General features: G+C 50.7%; 1 protein-coding gene across 1 annotated transcript in view; it reads left to right on the top strand.

Moving 5' to 3' along the window:
* BCOR (BCL6 corepressor) overlaps positions 1-25,028 on the top strand; it is a 65,594-nt gene that overhangs the window by 25,865 nt on the left and 14,701 nt on the right. The window contains 11 exon segments of the mRNA XM_054205557.1: positions 442-571; positions 2,110-2,188; positions 3,104-4,213; positions 4,215-4,757; positions 4,759-5,937; positions 6,668-6,721; positions 7,211-7,394; positions 15,488-15,769; positions 16,170-16,523; positions 22,113-22,441; positions 22,803-23,072. Coding sequence (XP_054061532.1) covers positions 486-571; positions 2,110-2,188; positions 3,104-4,213; positions 4,215-4,757; positions 4,759-5,937; positions 6,668-6,721; positions 7,211-7,394; positions 15,488-15,769; positions 16,170-16,523; positions 22,113-22,441; positions 22,803-23,072 — 4,470 coding nt within the window. The 5' untranslated portion in view covers positions 442-485.

The following is a 25,028-nucleotide window of genomic DNA, read 5'->3' as shown; positions in this document are numbered from 1 at the left end:
GGGCTTCCGTCAGCGCCTGTGGGTAGTTTCGCGTGTTCCCCTCAGCCCGTGGGATCTCCCTCCGTGGTTCAGCCTGTGGGAGAGACGAAGGTTCGGGGATCGGTGTGCACTTGGGCCGGCTGAGTCGTTTCTTGTTCAAATGAAATGCAGCGGGGAAACTTTTTATTTGTCGTCAGCCTGGAATGATTCTTAATTTTCTGGATGCGCGCTGGGGAAAAGATCCATCTCCTCTGACCTATAAATGCCCTCAATTTGCTCCTTTATTGCAGGGTATCTCCCTTAGCGGTTAACGTAGGCAGCTCACTCCCCGCACCAATCCTGCATTCATTATTAATTACCCGGAGGGAGGCTGGCTGCTCCGCCGTGATGTTTGCACTTCCTCCTAGACAAATCTGCTCAACTTTTTTTTTTTCTTCTTTTCTTTTTTTTTTCTTTTAATAGAATATAAAACCGTGAAGAAAAGCGGCGATTTTTAAGAAGACGTCATGCTTTCTGCAACTCCCCTGTATGGCAACGTTCATAGCTGGATGAGCAATGAAAGGGTCCGCATGTGTGGAATTAATGAAGACAGGTAAATATTTAAGCTTCTGGCAAGTTAAACCACACTGTAATTCTGCAGCGTGAGGTCTCGGAGTTCGCTCGCTTCCCTAATGCCGGAGCAGATAGCTGCCGCCTTGCATCGAGATCAGCTTGGCTTGGAGGGGGGAGTTGGGGGGGAAGGGGGGGAGAAACACGACGTGCCTGAGAGCGGTAGAGCCAGCCGCTGATTTACTATTTAACAGGCAACCTGGGTCAGTGAAGCGGGGACGCCCTTTAAAGAGATTACTCCCCAAAGCAGCCTTTAAACGCGCTTTTACAATTAATTTATTATTTCGTATTCGTGAAGGGGAATTAAACCAAATAGTGCACGCGTTCTTGCGGTGACTCTGTACGGCAGAGGGGCTCCCGCCTGCGCCTTGGTGTTCCCTGCCTGCGGACCAACAGCTTGTCCCAGGAAATAGGAACAGTGGCCTTCCCATATCCCACAAGTGAATCTCTCTTCCTCCCCACCTTTTTTTCCTGCTGAATATCATTCATTCGATGAATAAAATGACAGTTTTGTGTAATTTTTGGTGGGGTGATGCGGGCACTGGCTGGTGTCCTCTTCCCTTAAACCCCAGTTTTTTAAAAAGCAAAACGACGCTGAACTGAAGGTGCGGGTACCCCGTGGTTCTCTGTGCCAGTTCCATGCGGTTTTAGTGTTTCTGTGTCTTCTCTTTGAGCCCGTGTTCTCACTGTTGTGGGAAAAGCCCTCCCAGAAGTTGGGGAAGGTTTTTGGTCTTTGCAGGGAAAAACTATTTGCAAATGGAAACTGAAGGAAAACAGCTAAACGTCTCACTCTGCCTTTGCACCCTCCCTCCCCTCTTTCCTCCCCGTTTTTCAGGGGTAATGGTACTACGTGCCACTTGCAGGAGAGGTGACTCTTATAAAAACGAATACACAAATACTTTAAAATCACATTTCTGCTTTAAGCTGATGATGTGCCTTTAAGCATTTTGATTGAAACGAGTTCTTTTGGGTAATGCTGAAACTTTCCTTCTGCTGCACGTCAGCGATTTTTATCCCTGGGATTTGAAATTTGGCACTAAGGTATATTCTTTATCGGCGCTTTCTGTGATAACAAGTCCCAGTGCTGTAACACTGGTATGGCACAGATGTGCAGCTCCCTCTTTAGCATGGAACAGCTGACGTTCGTGTGATATTAGCGTGTGTGTTTTAATTTTCTCCTCGGCAGTGTTTATGAACAGGGTGTGTTTAAAATGGGGTATTCGCTCCTTGCAAAAAGAAAAGGGCAAGGGGCAAAAGAGAAGACCTTGACAAAAATCACTCGCGTTGAAAGAGGCTGCTCTGAGGTGTGCGTGGCGTGCTCTTGCTGTCAAAACCCTTTATACTTGTTTTCAAATGGTCTTTGCTTTCTGAAGTCCTTGCGAGTGCAGGGGTACAGAGGAGGATAAGTACGGTATCATACGGGACTTCTCTAGGGGAACCAAAATATGGAGGTGATATAATCTTTCACTGATCTGAGATGCACAGGATGTTTTCAAATAGTAAGCTTCTGTTTCTTAATAGGAAAATTCCCGTTAACGATGGCGATGCGCCGAAAAGCAGACTGGAGTTGAGAGAAGAAAATCACCTGAATCACAGTGTGGTAAGAAGTTTATAGCTTCATGCTGTAGCTAAATCTGTGCCTGTCCTCCCCACCCTGTCCCCCACCCCCGGGTATTATTACATGATCCATTTGGAGGAATGATTAAACTACCTCTAGCCAGACTTGGGCACATACGATTTGTTTCTGTGAAACAGTGAGATGGGACTTTGTTTATTTATCATCTCGTTAATCTCTTGACGCTGACTTTGTGGCGGTGCATTGTCGTATGACATCATGTTCTTACTTCTGCTCTGTTACGAATAATGTCGTGCAGCATCCCCGCGTGTCTAATGGGAATAGTTCGCCTAAGTGTTAAGTGCATCACTGTTTCAGCAGAGTTGGTGGTTTTCTCCTCTTTCGAGCATATGCAGGAAGCAGCAAATGGGGACAAAATTCAGCAGTGGACTTTTCTTCGTGCTGCATCCTCAGGCACCTCCTTGCCCCGGGAATTGTGTGGCGGTTGCGAGCTCTGGAGCAGAGCTGTGGCGGAGGGAGAGGTCCTGGAGGAGGAGGAGAAGCTCTCCATCCTTCCCTTCCCACTCTCCACGCCGCCATCTGACATCCTTGTGCTCTGGCGGGGCTGGGGCTGAGGGGCCTGTTACCACGTGGGAGTGATGCCACCGAGCATCATCTCGGGGCCACTTGTGGCTTCTTGGGCTACGGGTCCTCACGCCTTTGTTTCTGGCTGGTGGATTTTGGGTGCGGAGAGAGTTGTATTGCTGTTTGTGGTGATAAATATTGCTCTGTAGGTTCCTGTTCTCCCCTTCTCCAGTGCGATCAGCCTCTGTGTGTTTTCCCAGCAAACAGGGTGTTTGCATTGGTATCGTTTCTTTTCCAAATGCTGACGTGTCTTGTAGCTTGAGCGGTAATCACTGTGGCGAAATGTGAAAGTAACATACTTCTTGTTCTGTAAAGGTGGATGCGACTACAGCACATCGCATTGACAGTCTCACAGCTCTGAGTATGGACAGGTCTGGACTCATGCGAGAAGGACTCAGAGTCCCCAGTAGTATTGTCTATTCCAGCTTGTGCGGACTCGGCTCAGAAAAATCACGGGATGCTACGAGTTCGATAGCCGGGCTGGGATTTACTCCTGAAAGAAATCCAGAGATACAGTTTAAGTCTAATCCCCCCGAAGCGGTAGAAAACGCAGCTGTCTCTGGAAAAGCCCCGAATGGCTTCAGCGCTATATACAAAACGCCACCTGGAATACAAAAAAACTCTGTCCCGACGGGAGAGACGCTGGGTTTGGACCGAGCTGCGGGTGACAAGCAGAGTCCCCTCGGTGTCAATGGTGCTAGTTACCTAAGGCTCCCCTGGGTAAACCCCTATATGGAGGGCGCGACGCCCACCATATACCCTTTCCTTGACTCACCAAATAAGTATTCGTTGAACATGTACAAGGCATTGCTACCTCAGCAGTCCACTTACAGCTTACCGCAGCACCTGGCTTACTCGCCCGTGTGTACGAACGGCGAACGTTTTTTATACCTGCCTCCCTCCCACTACGTTGCCCCCCACATCCCCTCGTCGCTGGCGTCGCCCATGAGGCTCTCGACGGCTTCGGCATCGCCGGCCATCCCGCCTTTGGTGCACTGTCCGGATAAGAGCTTGTCGTGGAAGATGGGTGTCAGCCCTGGCACTGGCCCCGTGGACGCGCATGCCTACCCCCACATCCAGAGCAGCAAGCAGCCCCGGGTCCCTGCCGCCAAGCCGGCTCCTGCCAACATCCCGCCTGACCCTGCGCTCCTGCTGCCCCACTCGCCCCGGCCATCCCCCCGCCTCCCCCTGCCCGCCCAGGTTGGGGATGCCTACGCCGACTTCCACAAACACTTCCCCAGGATCACCACCTCTCCCTCCTCCGCTGTCACCCTCCCCAAGCCCTACGTCAACGTCGGCGGCGAATTCCCGCCCTCCCGCCTCTCCAACGGGAAGCTCCCCAAGGGCAGCGATGCCGGGGATGCCCCCCCGCCAGCTGCCCCCCATGCGCGGAAAGCTGGCCACGAGCGGAAAGACGGACGGTCCCCCCCCACTCCTGGAGAAGCAGACCCCCACCAAAGACGTCACTGACAAACCGCTGGATTTGTCGGCAAAAGTCGTCGACGCGGAAACCGCCAGCAAGTCAGACCATGGTAAGAAAATGACGCCGACGGTGCTGGTGCACGGCAGGGCGGGAGGGGGGACGCACTTGCCCGGCAGCGACATCGTTCAGAAGGAAACTATTTCTCCTGGGAACGGCTGCCCCATCTACAGGCCTGAAATTATCAGCACGGCGCCTTCCTCCTGGATTGTTCCCGGTCCCAGCCCTGGCGAGGAGAGTGGGAAGAGCGTCCAGCTGAAAAACAAGGCGCTGGACTGGGTGATCCCGCAGCAACGGAGCTCCTCCTGCCCCAGGATGGGGGGCACGGAGGCAGTCGTCGGCAGCGTTTCGGGGACGGTGTCGGCGGGGGGGCGGCCGGCGTCGGCGTCGCCAGCTCCCAACGCCAACGTGGATTGCGCCAAGACGTCCCGGAGCTCCGCGGAGAGCACCGCCTCAGTCATACAGCACGTCGGGCAGCCTGTCGCCACCCCCCGCAAAACACAGCAATAAGGTGGCCAAGTCCTGCGGCCAGGAAGCCAACTTCAAGGCGAGCGAGACCGCCCTGGCCTCCAGCCCCATCTTCCTGCCCCACAACGAGACGTTCCGCTCCCCGCCGCTGCCCTACCCCAGGAGTTACCTCCCGTACCCGGTGCCGGAGGGGATAGCCATCAGTCCCCTCTCCCTCCACGGGAAAGGACACGTGTATCCGCACCCCGTTTTGTTGCCCAACGGCAGTCTCTACCCTGGCCACCTGGCTCCCAAACCTGGCCTCCCCTACAGCCTGCCGGCGGGGCGTGGGGAGTTCATGACCTACCAGGATGCCCTGGGGATGGGGATGGTGCACCCCATGCTGCTGCAGCATTCGGCTTTGGAGATCACTAAGGAGGAGAAGGCGGAAAGGAGGTCGCGGTCGCACGAGAGGGTCCGCTACGAGGACCCGGCTCTGAGGGGCCGGTTGCCGGAGCTCCTGGAGAGCGGTGGGAAGGTGCATTTCGACGTGCCCGGCGACAAGAGCTTGAAATTGCACCAGAGCTCCAGCCACGGTAAAAACTCAGCCAAAAGTGACAAGCACCTCTTCCCAGATCTTCTGCGCGACGAGCAAGAGGCTAAAAGTGAAGCAAACGTAACGAAAGCCGGCTTTGCTACAGAAAGCAGTAATCAGGCTAATGACCCTACAAAGCACAAGGTAGAGCAGGCGTCGCAGCACAGAGATTTTATTGTAATGAGAGAGGAGTTTGGAAGAAGTAATGATCTTCACGAAACCTATAATTTCAAGCAAGCCCAGAGTTCGTCGGTGTTCGGCTTAAGGAAAGAAGACCTGCCTGTGAGCCAGCCGAAAGAGAGAGTGGCGGTCCAGCCTTCGCCCGCTTTCTTGGAAGGCGCTCACGAGAGCGATGCTCCAGCTCTGGCTTTTGGCAAGGTGCAGGAGGAGGCGAAGCCATTCTGCATGGGGACCGCGCCGCCCGGCATCGACGCCAACCAGAGCTATACCAAAGACGGAGCCGACGACGCGGAGTCTGCCGACGGCAAAATCCTGAAGCCCAAGCCGTCCAAGTTGGCCAAGAGGATCGCGAACTCCGCCGGTTACGTAGGTGATCGATTCAAGTGTGTGACGACCGAGCTGTACGCAGACTCCAGCCAGCTCAGCCGGGAGCAGCGGGCCTTGCAGGTGAGTCCGCGCGGTCCAACGACCGCCGCGCTTTTTTTTTTGTCGTTATTTCTCTGTGGCAAGTCGCAGTCAAGTTTTAAAGTTTGAGAGAAGAAATCAGATTTGTTTTGTTTTGTTTTGTTTTGTTTTGTTTTTTTTCTCGCTAGGGCGTACTCGCCAGAAACGGTTCTAAGTAGCCGAAGTAAGTTTGTTAATGAGAGCCAGGCGCTGTAAAGAATAGTATGTATGGCTTTTTACGTGTGCACGCGCTAGTAAGGTTTTTAAAGGGCTTTTGCTAAGACCTGATGAAAAATGTTAATGTACGTATGAAATGTTTGTGCAGTTGCGGAGGGGAGTCGGACAGGCATGCATGTTACCTTGGCGCTAGCGATGGCTGTAATTTCTCGGCTGGCCTGTAGTGCCAGCTAGCAGAGCGTACCCAGAAGTTGTGATTAGTATGCCAAACGTGCCGCTCGATGGAGAGGAGTCGCAGCCATGCATTTAGCGGGTCTCAGGCAACGTTTGCGCCAAGCGAAACGCGTAAAGGAAAGAGTAGGAGCGGTGTCGAGGTTGATGCCGAGGGATGGCAGACAGATACCGTGTAGGAATATCCTTAAGGTATTTTACTTTTAATGAAGGGATGAGTTAAGCCAAATTGTTTTTGCATTGTTAAGAAAAGAATTGGTTTATGCTTATAAAAATGGATGAAATTATCTAAATGATCCATTGAGTGCCCATTTTAATTACATAGATGGAAGGATTACAAGAGGACAGTATTTTATGTCTACCTGCTGCTTACTGTGAGGTCAGTTCTTCAAATTTTTATTACTAGACTCTTACATAAACCTTTGAGTTAAATTTCATTTCCAAATACACAAAGGGAAGTTTGTGGGCCATGGTCGTCTTTATTCATTGTACGGTTTTGTGTTTGTTTTTTTTTTTCTTTTTGGTTTTGTTTTGTTTTGTTTTTTCTTTTTCTTATTGTTTTTGTCTCTTTTTACCTCCAAAACAGAACGTTTTTGTTTTATATACAGTATACATTTATATATATATATCTTACATATATATATGCTTATATATGAAAGAATTGTGTGGCTATTTGCATATAGATGCTAGAACACTGCTTTACAAGTCAGGTGTGTTAAAACTGCTACCCTAGCTATGTATCTCAAACCTTGGTTTTGAGCCGATTTTTCCTTTGGAAATGCTTTCATATAAGGTAAGGTAAATGAAGTAGCTTTTATCGCAAGACTTTTTTTTTTTTTTTTTTTTTTCATATCAATTCTCTTTCTAGCGTGCAATGATGCGCTTCTCAGAGTTGGAGATGAAAGAGAGAGAAGGCCAAACAGCTACCAAAGACTCAGAGGTCTGCAGATTCAGCCAGGCAGACTGGGAAAACTTGAAAGGAAACAGTGAAAAGAAGCCAAAGTCTGTCGCTCTGGAAGATGCCATTGCTGACCAAAATGACAATGACAGATGTAAGCGAATTTAGATGGCTTTCCGAAGCGCGTACGCGTGTCTCTGCGCCGCGGTAGCTTGCGGCAAAGCTGGGCGGGCAGCGCAGTCTTGGTGTTCTCGGGGTGTTAAAGTCACTGGTGTCTCGCTGGTTAAAGTCACTGTCACCTCAGGCTCTGCAGGTACGGAGCTGCCACGCATGGCTGGTGCTCTCCGTGCTTGTTTCGGGGTCTGGAAGTTCCTGGCTATGGTTGTACCCGCTTTTCAGGAGAGAGAGTTAACTGTCACCAAAGTTACCGTGTCTGTTCTGCTCAATCCATGAAGTACCACATCAGCCAGTGAAAGCGGAGGTCTAAGGTTACGTTTTAAATGAAGAAAGGAGATGGGGGCAGAGTGAGGGGCAGCAAGGAGTTTAGGTTCCTGAAGGTGCTGCAGCTGTGGGAAATGCCGCTATTGCAGCTTCCAGGCAAAGCAAGGATGGAGGAGAGAAGGGTGATGGGGAGCAGGGAAGGACATCATCTGCCAGGCTGGCTTGTCTATAAAGGCTGCCTGTAAAACTCAAAACTCTGAGAAACTAGTGTGCCTGGGTGACTTCTTGCTGCGGTGGCCGGGGGGGTGCGTGGGGGTGGCCAGCACAGGTCCTCGCAGGCATGCGTGTGTGGGGGGGGGCCTGTGAAATTCCCTGTGGGGTCGATGGGGCTGGCTCTTCCCTCTAGGCTGCGGCAAGGTGTCAAGAGGGCTGCGTGCTAGAAACACTGTCCTAAAAGCAAGACAAACGTAAATGGTATTGGTTTTTTTTACTGTATGCAAGAGAAATTGCCTCTTTTTTTTTGTTTTGGTGTTAAACTCTTGGTAAGCATCTGGCTTCCATCAATTTCACAGCTTCTTTTTTTTTTACCTGTATAATTAAGGAATGGAAGTTCTTCCTGCTGCTACTTTGTTTTTAACAACTTAGGGGAAAAAACCCCAACCCTATGCTGAAAAGTATTGCAAAACAAGAGGAAACACGTTGCAGACCGCATCGTGTGTGTGTGTGTGTGTGCGTGCGCATTGTGTAACTCGGTGGTTAAGTGTGCTCCTCTGTAGGTGGAGATTCATGAGTGGGGCTAGTAGAAAATTTCATTCAGGCAATTTAATAACTTTGAATTATTGTTCTGGTCTTTAAATAATGCTTTTGGCAGAGAGCATGCTGGTCAATCGTGCTTGCTCGGTTACTCACCTAAATCAAGTTACTGTGGTGTGGCTGTCACTGAAATAGCGGCCTCAACAAGAATCGGCCTGGCAAAAGAGCAAGGGAAAGTTTTACTTGTGGAAGTGGAGGAGGTACCAGGATGGGGAGAGGCTGAGCCCCTGGAAGCTGAGCGGGCTTTCCCTTCTCCCAGCTGCATGGAGGCAGCTTCGGGGGAGGAAGGCACCGTTGCCTTTACGGTCCCTGTGCAAAAGCCGAGAGCTGCTGCCCCGGCTCCTCCCCTTGCAGCACCCCCTTGCTCCCCAGCAGGCTCAGGGTGCTGTGGTGATGTCCTCTGTTAAATCCCACCCTGGGTGTGCTGGAAAGCAGCAGCAGCAGTGGGGTGGGTCTGGGGCATCGGGGCGAGATGGGTCTGGGGATGCAGAGGGGGACAGTGGTCTGCGGGGTCGGCAATGGGTGCAGGGGAGGGAGGGAGAGCCTGGCCGGGGGCGTGGGGCATGCTGCTGGGGGGGGGTGCTGCGGGGAGGGGGAGCGTTAAAGCATCGTTGGCTGAAACACCCCGCCTCCCATCCTTGCAAAAGGCTGATGATGCGGTGCATCCTTAAATTCATCGTTTAGTGAGGTCTCCAGCACTTGAATCTGCTGGCTAAAATGTGTTTGAGACTGTTAAATAACCACTGGAAGCAGGGAAAGTATGTTAGTACATTAGTTCGTTCCTCTCCTAATTAGCTCTGACTTAACAGGCTATTTCGGAGTCTGGCCGAATGTCTAAACTCCTAAAAGCACGGATCTGTTCTGCTGAGGGAGCTCCTCTTCTGCCTTCACGGCAGCAAATACTTACTGGTACAGATCCAGTTCTCAGTAGAAGTTTTTTTTATGGTGGTGGGTTCACCTCCTGCCCTGCAGGATAGCAGCTGATAAATCAGGAAGCCGAGTTTCACACTTCTTGAACGCCTCCAGTGTAGTGGCCTGTGCTCTGGTGGGGTTTGAGCCGCCCGCCGTCTTGATGCATCTCTCACCGAGAAACTGGCCAAAGGGGCGATGGGCTCTGCCCGCTCTTCCCCTGGCGAGAGCCAGGGCTGCTTATCCCTCGCCTTCCCTGGCCCTCCCGATTTCTAAGCACGCTGAGGGTGCCTTTGGCTTTAAAGCTCTCGAACAGCAGCTAGCTGATGGTTTGCAACCTCTTCCGTTTTCCCTTCTGGCCCCTGCAAGCGATCTCGCTGCTGGAAAGACGTTTCACCACGTTTGACGGAGCGTTCGTCCAGCGCTGGCTAAAAGCTACAAACTGGGATCCTGTGCGGGAGTGGGGAATTTAGGAGCAAAAACAGCGTGACACACCACCCCCCCCCCCCCGGCTCCACTGTGAGCGCTTCACCTGCCCGGTGTCGGCAGGGAAGAGGAAAACCGCAACTGAAACTGTGATTGCGGCGCGGAGCCGGCTGTCAGGGCTGCGCCGCTGCCGCCACGCCAGTCAGTGGTGGAGCGCAAGGAGCTGATGGGGGCCCCGGCAGCTGCTCGTCCCCTCGGTTTCTCTGAATCCACCAGCCCCACGGCAGCAACGACAACAACAAAAGGCGAAGTAACGCACAGGCAGGTGATGCTTACAGAGGCATCTGATGGGATGGAAGCTCCTTTTTTTAGCTTGCCCTGGGACTTCCTCATTTTCCTACTGTTGTAGCACGCGTACGGACTTTTTTTGAAGCAAGCGAAGGCACAATATCCAATTCCTTGAACTTTTCCTCTGATTTGGCGGTGCATGGTTTTCCCATACCGAGAGCCTTCTTAAGCTTCATCGTGCCTTCTGGACAAGGGTAAAAGACGTGGTTTTGTTTGCTGTTTGGTTTTTTTTTTTGTTTTTTTTTTCCAAAGGCCTGATTTAAGGGAGGTAGCCGCGTTAGCTAATTAATGAGCAATTAAAGCTAAGGAGTAAAGTAGAAGTGCTTTAATTCTCTCCCATCTCGTTTAGGTTCTGCCGGGCGTTCTGAGAGCAGCCGCGAAGCTGCTTTGTGTTGCCAAGGTGACTTGTAAATGTTGCTGAGGCGATGCTGCTCCGGTGCATTTCCATAGCACAAACATGATAAATTATGGGATGCATATGTCATGAGTCATAGGATTGTTCAGAGATCAAGTGATTTAAGCTATTGGCACGGACGCGCGCATCAATACGGGCATGTGATGATCGCATGTCGGTTCATAACAAAGCTCTTCTAGCGGTGTTGAAAAAATCATACCCAAGTGTGAAAGACTGAATAAATTCTACAAGCTGCGAATTTCTTGAGCGAGGAGTGCGATTAACCGTTTAGCTAATTTTATAGGAGGAAGACACTGCCCGTTTAAGCCTTAGCTGGGAAAAATAAAACCCGATACGTTAAAAACTTGATCTTAAGGCATGAGGTCATGGGGAAAAAGTTAAAGCAGTTTCTGTGGGTGAAAGTAAATGGTGTGACGTGCCAGAGCCTTTAGAGCTGATGTTTGGCGTCAGAGCGAGGTGCCGGTGTCCCTTTGCATGGTAATCCGCTGCTTTGCTTTTCTCGCTGGGCTATGCGTATACCTGAACAAATGAAAGATGGAGACAGTAAACATGTCCTTTGCCCCGGTCAGTTATTACCTTCCTGCGATGGGACATAGTGCATAAAAAAAAAAAAAAAAAAAGGAAAAAATCAGAAGTCTGCGCAGGGAGAATGGGGGTTGCGTTGCTTGTTTGCGCAGCGCAGAGGGCTTGGGCAGGGGGAAACAAATGTGGAAGGTTCCCAAGCAGAGGTGCTTGGAGGGGAAAAATGAAATCGGCTGGGTTCCCTCTGCCCCGTGGGATGCTTGGAATTGGATGCTGAAGGTGACTTGGGGGAATTTCTTACTGATGTTGTGATCTCCGTGACGAATGCTGGGGTTTAGCCTTTGGATAGTCGTGACCATTCTCGGATGAAGAAAGGGTGCCTTGCGTAAGTGAGTGCAATGAGAAGGTTGCTCCAGGGAAGAGGAAAGGCTGTTTTTAGCTGCCATGTTATTTGAACAAAAGAATTGCAGCTTAAACTCTATGTTTCCTTGCTTGCATCGCATGGGAGGGCCTGGCCTCAAGCAGCTGACGGCAACAGGAAGATGGAAAAATGAAGGAAAGTTTTTTGCTTTTTTTTTGGGGTAGCGCGTTTGTGTGTGCGTGTAACTGTTTCTCGTGAGTTTGTAGACCGTGCACTGAGGAGGCGCCGCTTCAGGCAGAAACCGTATAGGGAAAAAGCATCTGGTTCATTCTTCCTTGTTTTCTAGTTGGGTAGGACAGTGAGAAGTGGTTTTGAGTTGTTGGTGCTGGTTCTCGGCAGCTGGTGTGAGACTGGCAAAGGCCGGTGGCTCGAGGAAGGAAGACGTTTAGGAGTTTAATCTCCTTACTCATAGAGGTGTGTTGCTATGAGAACTCAGCATTTATCCTGTGTTTCTGGCTACCTCGTCAGTGTTTGAATAATGAGGATAAGAAAACTCCCAAGTATTTTGTTGTTTTCTTCCTCGGGGCGAGGAAAGGATGTTGTAGATACATGGCGGGGGAGGGGGGGGTGGGGGGAACAAAAGCAAACAAATTCTCCTTGTCTTTGTTGGGCACGCAAGATATGCTTATGTTGCCGTGCCTCATGTTGACATGCGTATCTTAATTTGGGGAGCCGTCGTGTCTGATCCGGGTTGCTTGCAAAACAGTTTGTGAGGACGGAGTGGATGGAATCCGGTGGTAAAATATTAATAGAGCCCGTGCCCCGTGAGGCGGCTGCCGCCGCTGTGCCAAGGGGAAAATAAACCCTCTGGGCGTGCGATGTGTCCGTGTGAGCGGCGCGGAGAGCTTGGCAGCCCCTGGGCTATGGCCGTGTCCCAAACGGCAGCCGACCTTTGTTCTTTCGCGGTGAAAATCCGGCTGTGGAAGAGGTGGGGAGCGGCGGCGGTGGCAGCAGCAGAGGAGATCGGATCGGCAAGGACGTGTCTGCCCGGCTTCGCTGTCCCCGTTCTGCCCTGTGGATGCAGGATGATTACGCAAGCCCGGATTAATGTGCGGAGATGTCGCTTCTCTAATGGTCTTAACCGCACGTAGCGGGACAGATTTCAGGGACGCGTGTGCGGCGGCGGGCAGTCCTCGAGAGGGATTTCTGGCTCAGCGGCCAAGGAGACGGAGCTCTAGTGGCCGGGGGGGGGGGGATGTCCCCCTCGGATGTGACCGGAGAGCAAAGGTGTGGCAGAGCAGCTGGCAGCGAGGGCTTTTTGGATAAACTTCAATGCGTGTGTGCTGTTTTCAGTGGCACGCGGAGCCCCGGAGAAAGGCTGTTAGAGAGGTTACAGAAAATGTCTCTCCCCTCTTTTTAATTTTTTAGCACGGACAGTCGGAGCGAGCAGCGCTCGGCATCCCTGTGCCAAGTCCTCTCTGCAGATAAGACAAGGAATTAATTTGCAGCGGGTCGCTTTTGGTGGTGGCGGGCTGGAATTAGCTTGCTGTTTCCTGCAAGCCCCAAAGATTAAGACCATCACTCCCCCCCTCCCCCCACCCTTCCTTACAGCCTGATACTTCCTCTGACCCTGCGAAAGCTTCTCTGGGAATTGGTCAGGATGTGCCTGCCTTTTCTCAGGCCAGACGGTGTTAGGAGCAGGAAAGCCGTCCTGATCTACCGACTCTCGGTGTGAACCGCAGTGTGTAGCTGCTGGTACCCGCCGGAGACATGAAGGCTATGAAGAGCGGGAGCGGGGTGGAGGAGTGCTCTTACCGGGTCTGTCCGGGGAAACCGAGCGTATAAGTATAATGTTTCCTTATGAAAGGGGGGGAAAAGTAGCAGGTTGCATGAAAGACGTAAAGTGAAATCTGATAGAAGCATTTCTAAAGTGCTACTTAGAACGTGGCTGGTCCAGCTTCTTTTACGCTGTGTGAAACAGGGCTGCCGGTGCGGGTGGTGTGGTTGTAGGGTACAGCTGTTGGGCAGCATCTCTGTGCCAGATGTGCAGACACAGGGTATTGCCAGTTTCCTTCTGGGGTCGGGGGGTGACACTGGCGATTTAGAGGCACAGTCATAGTAAGCCGAGAGACTTTTTTTTCTGGAACGTGTCAGCATTGCTGGCTGGAAGAAGTGTGACAAACTGCGTTTTAAAGTCTTGAAGGGAGCAGGTGTTGGCCAGACGGCCTTGTGGAGAGGAGCATCGCCAAATAGCAGAATGGCCCGAGCGTTCCGCTCGCCTGGAAAAAGTCAACTTTTGTTTTGATTTTTCTTGGCCAAATGTCTTCTGCCGTTTTATAAAGCAGCCCTGCAGGCAGCTTCCCAGGCAGTGTAAAAATGATGCTCTGGTGCTTGCAAACGTCTCCGGAGCCCTAGGTGCTACTTGGAGACTTTTCCAAATTGTGTTGAAGAAAAATCTCATCGGAGAGGTTTTTTTCTCCGCCTCAGCCTTCCATTGCTGACAACAGGGATTTCAAGGACGGTCGTCAAGCCAGAAGATGTTGGCAGAGCTGTAGAAAGGTGCTCCTGGGATAAGGCGGGATGCAACTGGGCTGCATCCAGGGGCTGCCAGGGCCTGGATACTGGTGTGGTGGGTCTCACTGGTGTGGTGGGTCTCAGAGGGGAGAGGGGGGCCGTGGAGGGGGAAGAGCAGAAGTTGAAGGCCAGGCTGTACCGGGGAGGAAGCTGAGTAAGGACTGGGAGGATGAAGGGGAGGGAAGGGAAACTGTCAGGAGTCCAGGTGGGAAACCAAATGTGTTTGCAGGAAGGGAAGTGGGAGAAGGAGGAAAGGCAAGGAGGAGGAAGAGGAAAAGGGGCAGTGAGCCGTGGGGAAGTAGGACGGAGCATACAGACAGTTTGCTAAAGAGCGGCAGACGTGCAGAAGGAGTGTTGGTCAGCCAGGAGGGCTAAAACGCCTGGGAAAAGCAACTTCTTTGTGAGAATTGTAAATAGGAAGCTGATTAACCGTGTTGCAGTCTGTGCCCCATGTCTGCCTAACTCTGCCTCGGCTAGTGCGGTTTAAATGCAAGAAAAAATACCTGTTCAAGATGATGATTAACTGCTGTTTTAAGCAAGCATCCATTTAAAATCACTTAAGCTGTCTCTAAATTTGAGGGAACAGTACTGGAGAGGGGAAGCTGAACGTAGGGCAAGCATGGCAACGTAGGTGTTTTGGGGCTAGTTTGTCAGACTAGTTTCTTGTAAGCTTTCCAAAGCTCACCCGGTTGCTGCTGCTGGAAATATTGCCTGAAAAAAGCGAGGTCTTTTTTAAAAGGAGGTGACAAAGATCATGTGATGTACGGTGACTGGCTGGTTACTTGAAGCGAGGAAGCCTTTTTATAACCTTGGATTCGAGTAGTGCTTTTTGCAAAATATCACAGCTATTCTTAGTGGTATTCCCGTGTACGTGTGTGCATGCTCCGTATCCCATTTGTATCTCCAGAAGAAGGGACGAAAGCTTTTAAGTCAGACTCTGCAATTCGATGCGAGAAGTTAGGGAAGGATTAGGAATCAGCGGAAGACTGATACTTTATTATCATCAGAAGGTATTTCTGAAAAGAAAGTCATTGCACAGTGAAGCTTGGGTTATTACTTATCATGGTTTTGGGGGGCAGGGTCGCTTTCTGAAAAGGGTCTGCGCTTTCGATATCTGAAGATGTTTCTGTATTTAAAAAAGCATATTGTGATGTTTCGATGGCTACAAGTATTGTGAATGTTGTGCTTCTTAAATTGATGTAAAAACAACACGAAGTATTGCGCTTTTGGGGGGTTGTACTTAGCCATTGAGGAAACTCCTGCCTTAGGCTGACCAGAGGAGGCTTGTTCTGAAGTAAGGTTTTGTGTTTATTTGCATGCCTCATAAACCGTAAGTCATGGTGGAGATGACATTGAAGAGATCAGAGATCGTAGCTTTCTCACAATGAATTGTTTTGTATTTATTAGGTCTTGTGGTGTTTGTTTTTTTCATTTTTAGGTAACTTTACTAGTACAGAAAACAACCAAGGTCACTTTCTTGAAACTCCAGAGGAAAAAGATCTCTCAAATGAGCAATGTTATTTAGAGAGGCATTCTATATATGAAAAAGCGGAAGACCAGCCAACAGAAGATATTGGCCAACATCCATGTCCACGTCTGGACAGGAAGCGTAAACACTCTGGTGAGAGAGTGCAAAATGATGGCAGCCAAAATGAAAACTTTGTGGATGAACTGCAGGATGAACTTATATCAAAAGCAAAAAAGAAGAAGAACTCCAAAGGTAAGGCAGCATTTTGCTTTGGTCTCTCTCAAGGAATGTCTTGTGAAAGGAACGTCCCTTTGGCTTAATGTGTTTCCATTTTTGAACTTGATAGTTACTAATGTGAGCACTGTCATTTCACTTAAAATTATATATATGTATATATATGTATGTATATATATGTGTATATATATATATATGTATATATAAAAATCTTGGCATATAAGGGTAAAGCACTAGTCGTTGGACACTGTAGCCACAGCGGTACAAGTTACTGTAGTGCATGTAACCCTTAATGAGCGAACCTTTAAAATGCATAGTGTGGTGGTAAAGCTGAGACTATATGCCCCGAAAGTGAAATGTAGCTTTTGTTTTAAGTTGAGGGGGCTTTTTGATTAATTTTTAGTTATTTTTCCATTAGATGACTGGCCTGAGAGGGAAATGACAAACAATTCCTCTAACCACTTAGAAGAGCCCAATTGTAATGAGGTGACCAACCTGAAGGTGTGCATTGAATTAACAGGGCTCCATCCCAAAAAGCAGCGTCACCTGCAGCATCTTAGGGAACTATGGGAGCAGCAGGTGTCACCAGAGAGATCCCCGTCCGGCAAGTTGGGCCGGCAAAGCAGGAAAGATTTAGCTGAGGCTGTTCAGCCAGAGGCCACTGCAAAGGTCAAAGACTTCACAGAAGAAAGGCACACCAAGAAAAGGTCAGAGGCCAAAAGCAATAGAAGTTGGTCTGAAGAGTCCCTCAAAACAAGTGACAATGAACAAGGTATGCAGAGACTACTAGGGAAACCAGACGGCTTTAGCATTTACAGTGACGCATGCTGCCACCGATGTTAAGGAATTGTCGAGAGTTTTTTTTTTTTTTTTTTAAATTATATATTATTTTTTTTTCTGTAGATGTCAATTTGTATAAGGACTGACACCTCCTCTTTAAGAATTGCACTGTAGCTGATATTTGGCAGACAAGAAAATGTGTTTGTGTATGTGTGTGTAACTATGTGTTTGTGCGTGTGCGTGTTTTGGCTTTAAATACTCTTTCATAGATAACGTGAAGATGAATTTATGTCTCTAGAGGAGAGCTGGGGCGGGGGGTGGCGTACAACGCGGGCATGCTTCTGGGCGAGGGAGGGAGCAAACAGGCTGCTAGGCGGTGGAAGGGCGTTTAACCACACGTAGGATTTGAGGGGCTGTGACCCTCTGAAAGAGCATCAGCTCAGCTAGCGGCTCTTGATCTCGGGAACCCAACGCCTCCAGCACCCTCGGCACTGCTGCGTTCCCCGCCTTTCCCAGGGTATACGCGCAAGAGCAAGGCTCATCCTCCTCCCCAAGAGGATGCCGTGCTGGTTCATCGCGGGCACTTCCTGTAAACCCCTGTGGCCCCATTCCCCAGCCCCTTGGTGCAGATCTTCCCAGTGTCTCTGTCCTAAGGGGCCGCTTGCTCAAAGCGCATCAGCTTTCCTTGACTTGTTTTTTGCTTCTTTGTTCCCCCTCACTCCGCTTCCTCCTTTTCCCCATCGTCTTCCCCTTTTCTGCCCATTCCCTATCCTGGAGGAGAACCTGTGGAGGCAATACGCCAATTTTTCCTTTGGATGGACAGGACACTCGCTGGTCCCCACTCTCCTCAGCCCGCGGGCAGATTGTCTCCCCTGCTGCTTTCTCCCTTCCCTGTGACATTTGCTGCCGTAGTTTGGTTGGAGGATGGTGGGGACAGCAGCACGCAGCCCACGTGGCCGGTCCCCCTCCTGCATCCCCTGCACTTCTTCGTGAATCCCCATCTCCTCTGGGCACAGCAGGGAGACGTATACTTTTTTCAAGTACAAGGTTGCAGATACCTTTCTTTTCTTCCTTCTTCTCCTCTTCTTACCCCTCCAAGTCCTCTGCCTGTTTTGAGGAAAGGCTGTTCCTGGGAGGGAGAGCTCTGAGTTGGACATTTGGGCTCCTTCCTCTTTCACAGACCTGGCAGCTTCATCAAACTGGTAGCATTTCACCCTCCAGCTGGCCTGTCCTGTAGTTTAGCTGAGATCACCTCAAACGGGAGAAGCATGAGGAGAGTGGATCCTCTTGTCTCATGCCGTGGAGAGGACCGAGTGCAAGTCATCCCACACCGGTGAGAGTTTTCCTCGGTAGCATCTCCAAAATGGTCACAGGCGAAAATACCGGCTTCCCTTGTGTCCTAAAGCTCCTCACCCATCCTTCCCCTTGGTAGGACTGTCTGAGGGCAGAAAACCCCAAACTTTGATGCTTATTGATGGGGAAGGTTCTCCAACAGGTTTTGTGGAGCAGGAGATCAAAACTTAGTTTTAAAAGGAGCTTTGACTCTTACTCCCTTGCTTTATGTGCTGCCTTGGCGAGCGTGGTATCGGCTCAAACATCCCTGCCCATCACCTGCTCCCCTTTGTACTTTCAGAAAGAGATACCTTGTAGAGATTAAAGGAGGGTCACTAACAAGAAGCCGCATTGTGTAAGGATGCTCTCGCTTTCCCCTGCAATGCCTCCCGTGGCAGTGACGGGCTTCTCTTAACGCGTGACCTCGGGAAAGAAAAAGAGTGGCTCCTGATTTATGCACCGTTCCCGAAGGCATTCAGACTCAGTCGCCCTATGGCTATGAAAAACTTCTTGGTTTTGGAAGCCGCTGTAAAATCACAAACCTGACTGAATTATGCCTTGCCATTCATTGTGCAAGGCACCGGAGATCATTCAGATCATTTTGCTGACACTCCTCCAGCCCCACTGAAGTGTAAACCTTTGAATCCCCTTTTTCGCAGTTGACCAGGAGGAGGACATTTTTTCCCGTTGTGCGACAGAGCATCCTCTGCGTGACAGTCGCATGGGGACAGAGACTTCCAGCTTGTCTTTCTTGCCCGGCACTAGTCCTCAAACTTTTCTTAAACAAGCAGATATTGTGAATACGAGAATATACCGTGTCGCTTGCAGCTTTTTTTTGCTCTGGGGCTGGGAATGGCTGTTCCCCGTGCCCAAGCACTGCCTGCGAACATGGTGGTCTCTGCTGCTGGGCAGCTGGCCGTATCCCCAGAAGCGGGCTGTAACAGGACATCGGGGTCTGCCCCTGTGCCCGTGAAGCCTTAGTCTAACAGCAGGATGATTTGCCGCCTGTGCCCGCAAATCTCTGGGAAGACAGAGGGTGCTGACTTCTGGGTTTGTTGTTCCAGTCATGTTCAGCCTGGGATTTTAGTGTGGGAGAAGTCATGCGTTGGCATTGCAAGCAAGCACGGGGCTGCTGTCACCCCTTTGTCCCCTGTCCGTGCCTGCTGGCTGGGTGACCAGGCGGTGGCTGCTGGAAATGTTCCCCTGGTGACTTTTCTGGCTGTTGCCTCACTTGCGGGTCAGAACCACGAGAGCTGGGATGCGGCTTGCCCAAAATAATCTCAGTCCCTGCCTCATGCCGTTCGCGAGGTGACATTGCCCGTGCTGGCTCTCTGGGGTGGTGCGTGAGCACGGGGATGCTGGCAACCCCGGGGCATCGTGCCGCTTGCCCGGACCCGTGGCCGACGCGGGACCCATGGTCCCCACTGGGATCCCAGCTGAGTAATAACCTGCCGGCGCTGCCGGTGCTGCAGTAGGCAGCTCTTCCGATGGTCTCCCCGGGGAGTCGTAGCACCGGGAGGTTATTGCAGAGAGGAGAAAACCCAGGCAACGCAGAAATGAAAGCCCTGAGGAGAGGAGCCGGGAGGCTCTCTCCCACCGGGAAAGCCGCTGCCTGCCCCTCGGGCTGCAGGCAGCGCGGCGGCGGCTGGCTTGGCAGGCAGGAGGAGGCAGCTGCTGGGGTGGGAGCTGACGAAGCCAGCGTTCAGGTGACGCGGCAGCAGCTGCTTTTCCCTGCGGACCTCTCTGCAGCCCGCTCCCGCGGGAAGGGAGGCAGGTCCTGCTCCGAGTCAGACTCGCCACAACCCACATCAGTCGGAGGCCTTGGGTTTTTTTGGGATTTTGGTTTAGTTGGTTTTTTTTCATGGATATTTGGGGATATTCCTGCTCATTCTTGTTTTTCTTCTCCCTTCAGTTATACAGTGAAGGGGTGGGATTCCAGGATTAATCGCTTGCCTTTTTTTGGTTTTTTTTTTTTGGTTTTTTTTTTGTTTTGTTTTTTTTTTTTTTTTTTTTTTTTGTTTTTTTTTTTTTGTTTTTGTTTTTTTTTTTTTTCCACTGCCTGTGTGTGTCTTGCATTTCCCAAGCTGATGCTTGGCTTTTTCTGGATAGCACTGGCCTCTTGCAACGTTATTGATCCCAAAGCTCCTGGGCATAGCGTTGCCACTCTCCATCTCTTAGCTGTGGTGCATGTTTAGCCTGGCGCCTGCTGTCACCACACCACTGTGGAGGGTCAAAGCGGAGCACAGAGTTTACGTGGAGCTTGCAGGCGCTGGAGTAGGCTTTTTCTATGGTGATTAAACTTCTGCTTTTAATGCTTTGGCATCCCTGCATGGGAAAGCCTGCAGTTCTTTGAGATAGGCTTTTCTTCCTGTGTTTTTTTTTCCCTCCATTCTTTCGTATTTCTGCTCTTCTCCAGACCTGTGAGGTTTCTTTCTTTCTATTCTAGTTTTTCTCCGTGTAGCAGTTTCTTGCTTTCCTTTGCCCTCACCAGACCTCATCGCTGCTGCGTTCCATCTTCACAATTTTTTTTAGTAAGTGATTAAGTAGATAATGATGATAACTCCTGTATTGGAATTGGGCTTTTCACATGTGCTACTCCAATTAGGTTAGTTGGGAACAAGAGAATTAAACACTCCTTACTTTCCTCCTCTGCTGTCTGCGGAGTTGGAAAGAGCCTTGCATCTGTAGGCTCAGCCTATGACTAGGCGCCTTCCTTCAGGATTGCAAAGCCTAAAAAACTTACTGGATTTTTGCTGAACAATCTGCACATCGTGTGTCCCGTAAATTCCTTGACATCTGCTTGGCAAGCCGCGGTATGCATCTTTTTCTAGAAAGCATCTTGAAAGAACTGAGGGATTTCTGTTTTCATCTTTAATCTAGAAAGCCTTCTGCAAGTTGCTTTCACAGATCTATTTAAAGGAAGACAAAAGTGCGAAGTTGCCCACCAAGAGGATTCTGGATTTTATTTTCTTTTTTACCGGCTGGCTCTGCATCGAGTCTCTTTAAATAAAGGTCTCTCTTCTCTGAGCGGCTGCCTTATTTGCTCCTGCCATCTCTTCCTTTCTGAAAGTAGCATCACTTCAGAGACTTCTTGGAGCAAAGGAGCCTCTTTCAAGTGCTCAGGGGTTTTTTTCTGCACCTTCCCTCCGTGGTGTGGTATTGTTTGGCTGAAGTGTCCCTTCCTTTCCAGCCACCTTTAATTTTTCTGCAGAGGAGTTGGTTCTGAGGTCACCTCAATTCTCTTCCCAAGGGAAATTCAGACTATAAAAAGTCAGCTTTCCTGTCCTTGTTTTGTTGTAAACCTGCCTGCACTCTGACTTTAAAAAAAAAAAAAGGTAACCATGCTTTTTGCATGTGGCCCAGATTGTGGGATCCGGCTTGTTAGAGCCAGCCTCTGGAGAAAACCCAGCCCTGCCAGCATCCCGCTGCTGGTGGCCAAGCACTGCCCTGAGATACCCGATGTCCCAGGGCTTTTTGGTCTCGCAGAAAGACTCGCTTCTGGACGTAGTCCTTGGGAAAACACAGCCAACTGCTTTTCCCTGCAAAATCCCTGTGCTTTCTGATAGTTTGCACAGGGCTTCTGTAGGGACGGCTCCTTGAGTAGCCTTTCCTCTCTTGCTTTGCTTTTCGAGTAAAAATGCTGCCAGGGAGATGTTCCCAGTCTTACTGCCATCCTGGGCCTAAGCTCAACATTCCCCCTGTGCTGTCCCGCTGTCCTCATCCGTGCTCCCACCTCTCTTGCTTTCCCCCTCCGCCATCCATTTGTCTGCCCTGCGACCACAACTAGCCCACGGTGGGCAAGCCCGGCTGGGCCCAGGCTGCCGGAGGAGTTGGTTCCCCTTCAGATAAAGCAGTTCCAGGTAAGGAGGCGAGTTTTTTTTTTTTCCCCCCCCGGCGAAGTGGGTGTGGTGGTGGCTTCCTGCTCTGCCGGCGGTGGCCGGGTCGGTAGCAGCACCCATCCGGCACGGCATGGCATGGCATGGCGTAGCACAGCCTTTGCCTTGCCCCGGCACCCGGCACGGGGCATTTAATTTAGGGATTTTTTTTATCGGAGCGTTAATAACTGTTAACGTAACATTACCTGGCACGATGCTATTCACAATTTGAATGTGGAACGCTTGAAATATTAATGATTTGAAAACGTAATTGGTAGGTCTCTTAAGCAGTCGAGGAGCTTGTGTTAAGTGCTAGCAATGTGTTTTCCTTTTAACACACCATGCGATGTGTAATGCCTTTCCTTCCCATTTAGGCTTGCCCGTATTCCCAGTGTCTCCGCACATGAAGAGCCTTTCATCCAGCAATGCAAACAGCAAAAGGCAGGCTCAGCCAAGCTGTACTCCAGCCTCGAGGTTGGCTGCCAAACAGCAGAAAATTAAAGAAAGCCGGAAGACAGATGGGCTGTACACAGACGAAGAGGAGGATTTCCAACATGCATCTCTGCTGCAGAAATACAGCGAGTGTGAGAAGCCATCAGGGAAACGTCAGTGTAAAACAAAACACTTGGCACTGCAGGAGAGGAGAAGGAGGTCATCTCTGACAGGGGATGACACCACAGATATCGAAAATGCTGAAGATAAGGTATCTTTATTTAGACTTAATTGTCCACCAGCCTCTTGGAAGGCAGAGCCAGCCTGCTTAAAACCAACGCGCTGTCGTGCATGCCGGGTAGCGGGGAATTGCATTCAAATTCGTCCGTGGATGCTTTGCACATTTCGCATTTGCTTTTCCTAATCCGAATTAAAGGTGCTCTTGGGGGGGGTGGGGGGGAGGGAGGCATCTTGCATTTAAAAGCTGTTAGCAGGTCTTTCTTAAAAAATTAAATAAGAGTAGAAAAAGCGTAATTCTTTGCTGGCAAAATATAGTCCCATCGCTGTATTGTAAAAAGGAGGATGGGGAAAAAAAACAACCCCAAACCAACCCACAACAATGGTTTTGACAGGTGACGGTAACGAGGAAGGTCAGGAAGCGACCAGAGCCTACTTCGGACGGCGACTCCTCGCCAGCCAAGCCCTACGAGCAGAAGCCGTACGATCGCCTGCAGCAGCCTCCCACCTCGCTCCCCGTCTCGCAGCCCCCCCAGCTGCCGGTGGCAAGCCCCCCTCAGGAGACTACCCCCAGCCGGCCCATGCCCCCCGAGGCGCGCAGGCTCATCGTCAACAAGAATGCAGGGGAAACGCTGCTGCAGCGGGCGGCACGCCTGGGCTACGAGGTGAGGGTCCCTCCCCTCCTCACCCCGCGACGGACGGTGGCTGGGGTTTTACTCCGAACGTTAAAACCCGCTTTCCAGTTTCATAGATGGAAATTTTTGAGAGATTTGCAGGGTGTCCCCCCGGCCCCGATCCCATGCTGCATTCCTGTCCCCCAGGGCGCGGGGGTCTGGGGGCAGGTCGCTGCGGGAACGGGTCCCCACAGCTGGCGGGGATGCTGGGCACGCAGCATCCTGCCGGAATGAGCAGAGGGTAGAGTTTTATTGGTAACCCTCGCTTCCGTTTAAATACAAGCCATCTGCAAACAGAATGAATGTCTTTTTTTAAAGTCGTCGTCTTTATGGTGATCTTTAACGAGCTGTACGATTTTTGCTTTTTGTTATTTTGTGACGAACGCGTAGTTTAGGAGAAGGGTTTTATTTTTGGTTCTTTTCTCCAAGGAGTATCTGGTATGTGACACAGGATGTAGCGCTTGGAGTGTCCTCTTCCATGATCAGATGCATCGTAGGAGCACTCTGCCTGCTTTTATGCTCGGGAGTCTGGAGCCGCTCGGCAGAGCTGGAACAATGTTGTCTAATGAAACGGCCCCCCTGTTGCTACAAAAATCAGAAACCGATGAATCCCCTCGCTCTGCTGTTTTGAAGCACGCTTTTATTGGGGGAAATATGGGCACGGAGGTATATTGAGCGTCGTCGTTGCTCAACTGCAGATCTGGCGAAGAGGTGCTTCGTTGCAGCAAGCGACGGCTGGCTATGCCGTGGTTGCAGGGTTCGCCTTGGTGGTGAGAGGACCTCTTGGACCTCAGAGCTGGGCTCGAGCCCCGTGATGGAAGGTGGCATCAGCCCTTCCCAGGCCCGGTGGGGCCTGCCCAGCCTCAGGAGCTTGTAGAAACCTGGAAATGCCCTTTGTATAGCTGAGGAACCTCGTGTGGAGAGAGGCCTTCTCCAGCTCTGGAAGGCGGGGTTTGTTGGAAAGGTTTTGTTTACCCTAGACAAAGGCTTCTTCTAACCCCAGGGCACTCCAGCTCTAGCTAGGAGGAGGAGAAGTGGTTGTTACAACGTTGCTATGGTAATCTCCGTAATTTAAGTGATTTAATTTCCTATGCACCTAAGGTTTCCTGCGCATCTAAAATCAAAATGTGTGGTAGCATGTGCTCCGAGCTGTCGGTGTTGTGTTTTCCTCTTGTGCGCGGTGTCTGTCGGGGCGAGCGCTGCTGGCACATAGCTGGCTGCTGTGGGATGCTTGGGCTCTCTGCGTGCTCTCAATGGGAGCATCCCTGAAACAGTGATGGGCTGAGGGTCTTGCTCAAGCAGGGGCCAAGGGCTCTCTGGAGCCGTCTGCAGCACTGACCCTTAGCAGGCTGGTTGCAGAAAGCTATGGATGCCCAGGCCCACCAACATCGGGGACCTGGGGTAACCCTATGTTCCAATCATCAGCGGATCAGGGATTTTCTGACTTGAATGCACCCAAAAGATCAAGCAAACATCACATTTTTAATAGGGTTAAATATTCCGATGTTTTGACTTGATGATTTGGCTGGTGTTGAGGTGGAGAGCAGGGCAGGAGAGCCCAGTGAGACAGAGTGAGAGCCTGGTCTGCGTGCCCCAGCTGGCGCTGGGGTCCGGCATCGGACATGTTTTTCAAGGACTGGAGCGGTGGGTGGCCACGACGCCTGGTTGGGGCTTCATTTGGCCTGTGGTGAGCTGTGATAGTTTGGTCAGCCATGGAAGCTCTGTAGCAGTGTTGTTTTTCTTGCTAGTGACCAGACTACTGCATTTCTTAGAAAGCTGAATTCCCTCTGCCTCCAGAAAAATTAGAGTGATCAAGAAGTTACAAGTTCCTCTATTTAAGAAAAGAAAAAAAAAATCTCCGTGGGTCAAGGTAATTTGCTGGTTTGTGACCTGTGGCCGCTGCAATTCTCTTTTGTTTGCTTTGATGGCTGCAGCGCGGTGGCCAGG

This window comes from Rissa tridactyla, chromosome 1 (genome assembly GCF_028500815.1).
Source record: "Rissa tridactyla isolate bRisTri1 chromosome 1, bRisTri1.patW.cur.20221130, whole genome shotgun sequence".
In the NCBI taxonomy this organism is placed as follows: domain Eukaryota; kingdom Metazoa; phylum Chordata; class Aves; order Charadriiformes; family Laridae; genus Rissa; species Rissa tridactyla.
This window is presented reverse-complemented; position numbering and strand designations above follow the sequence as displayed.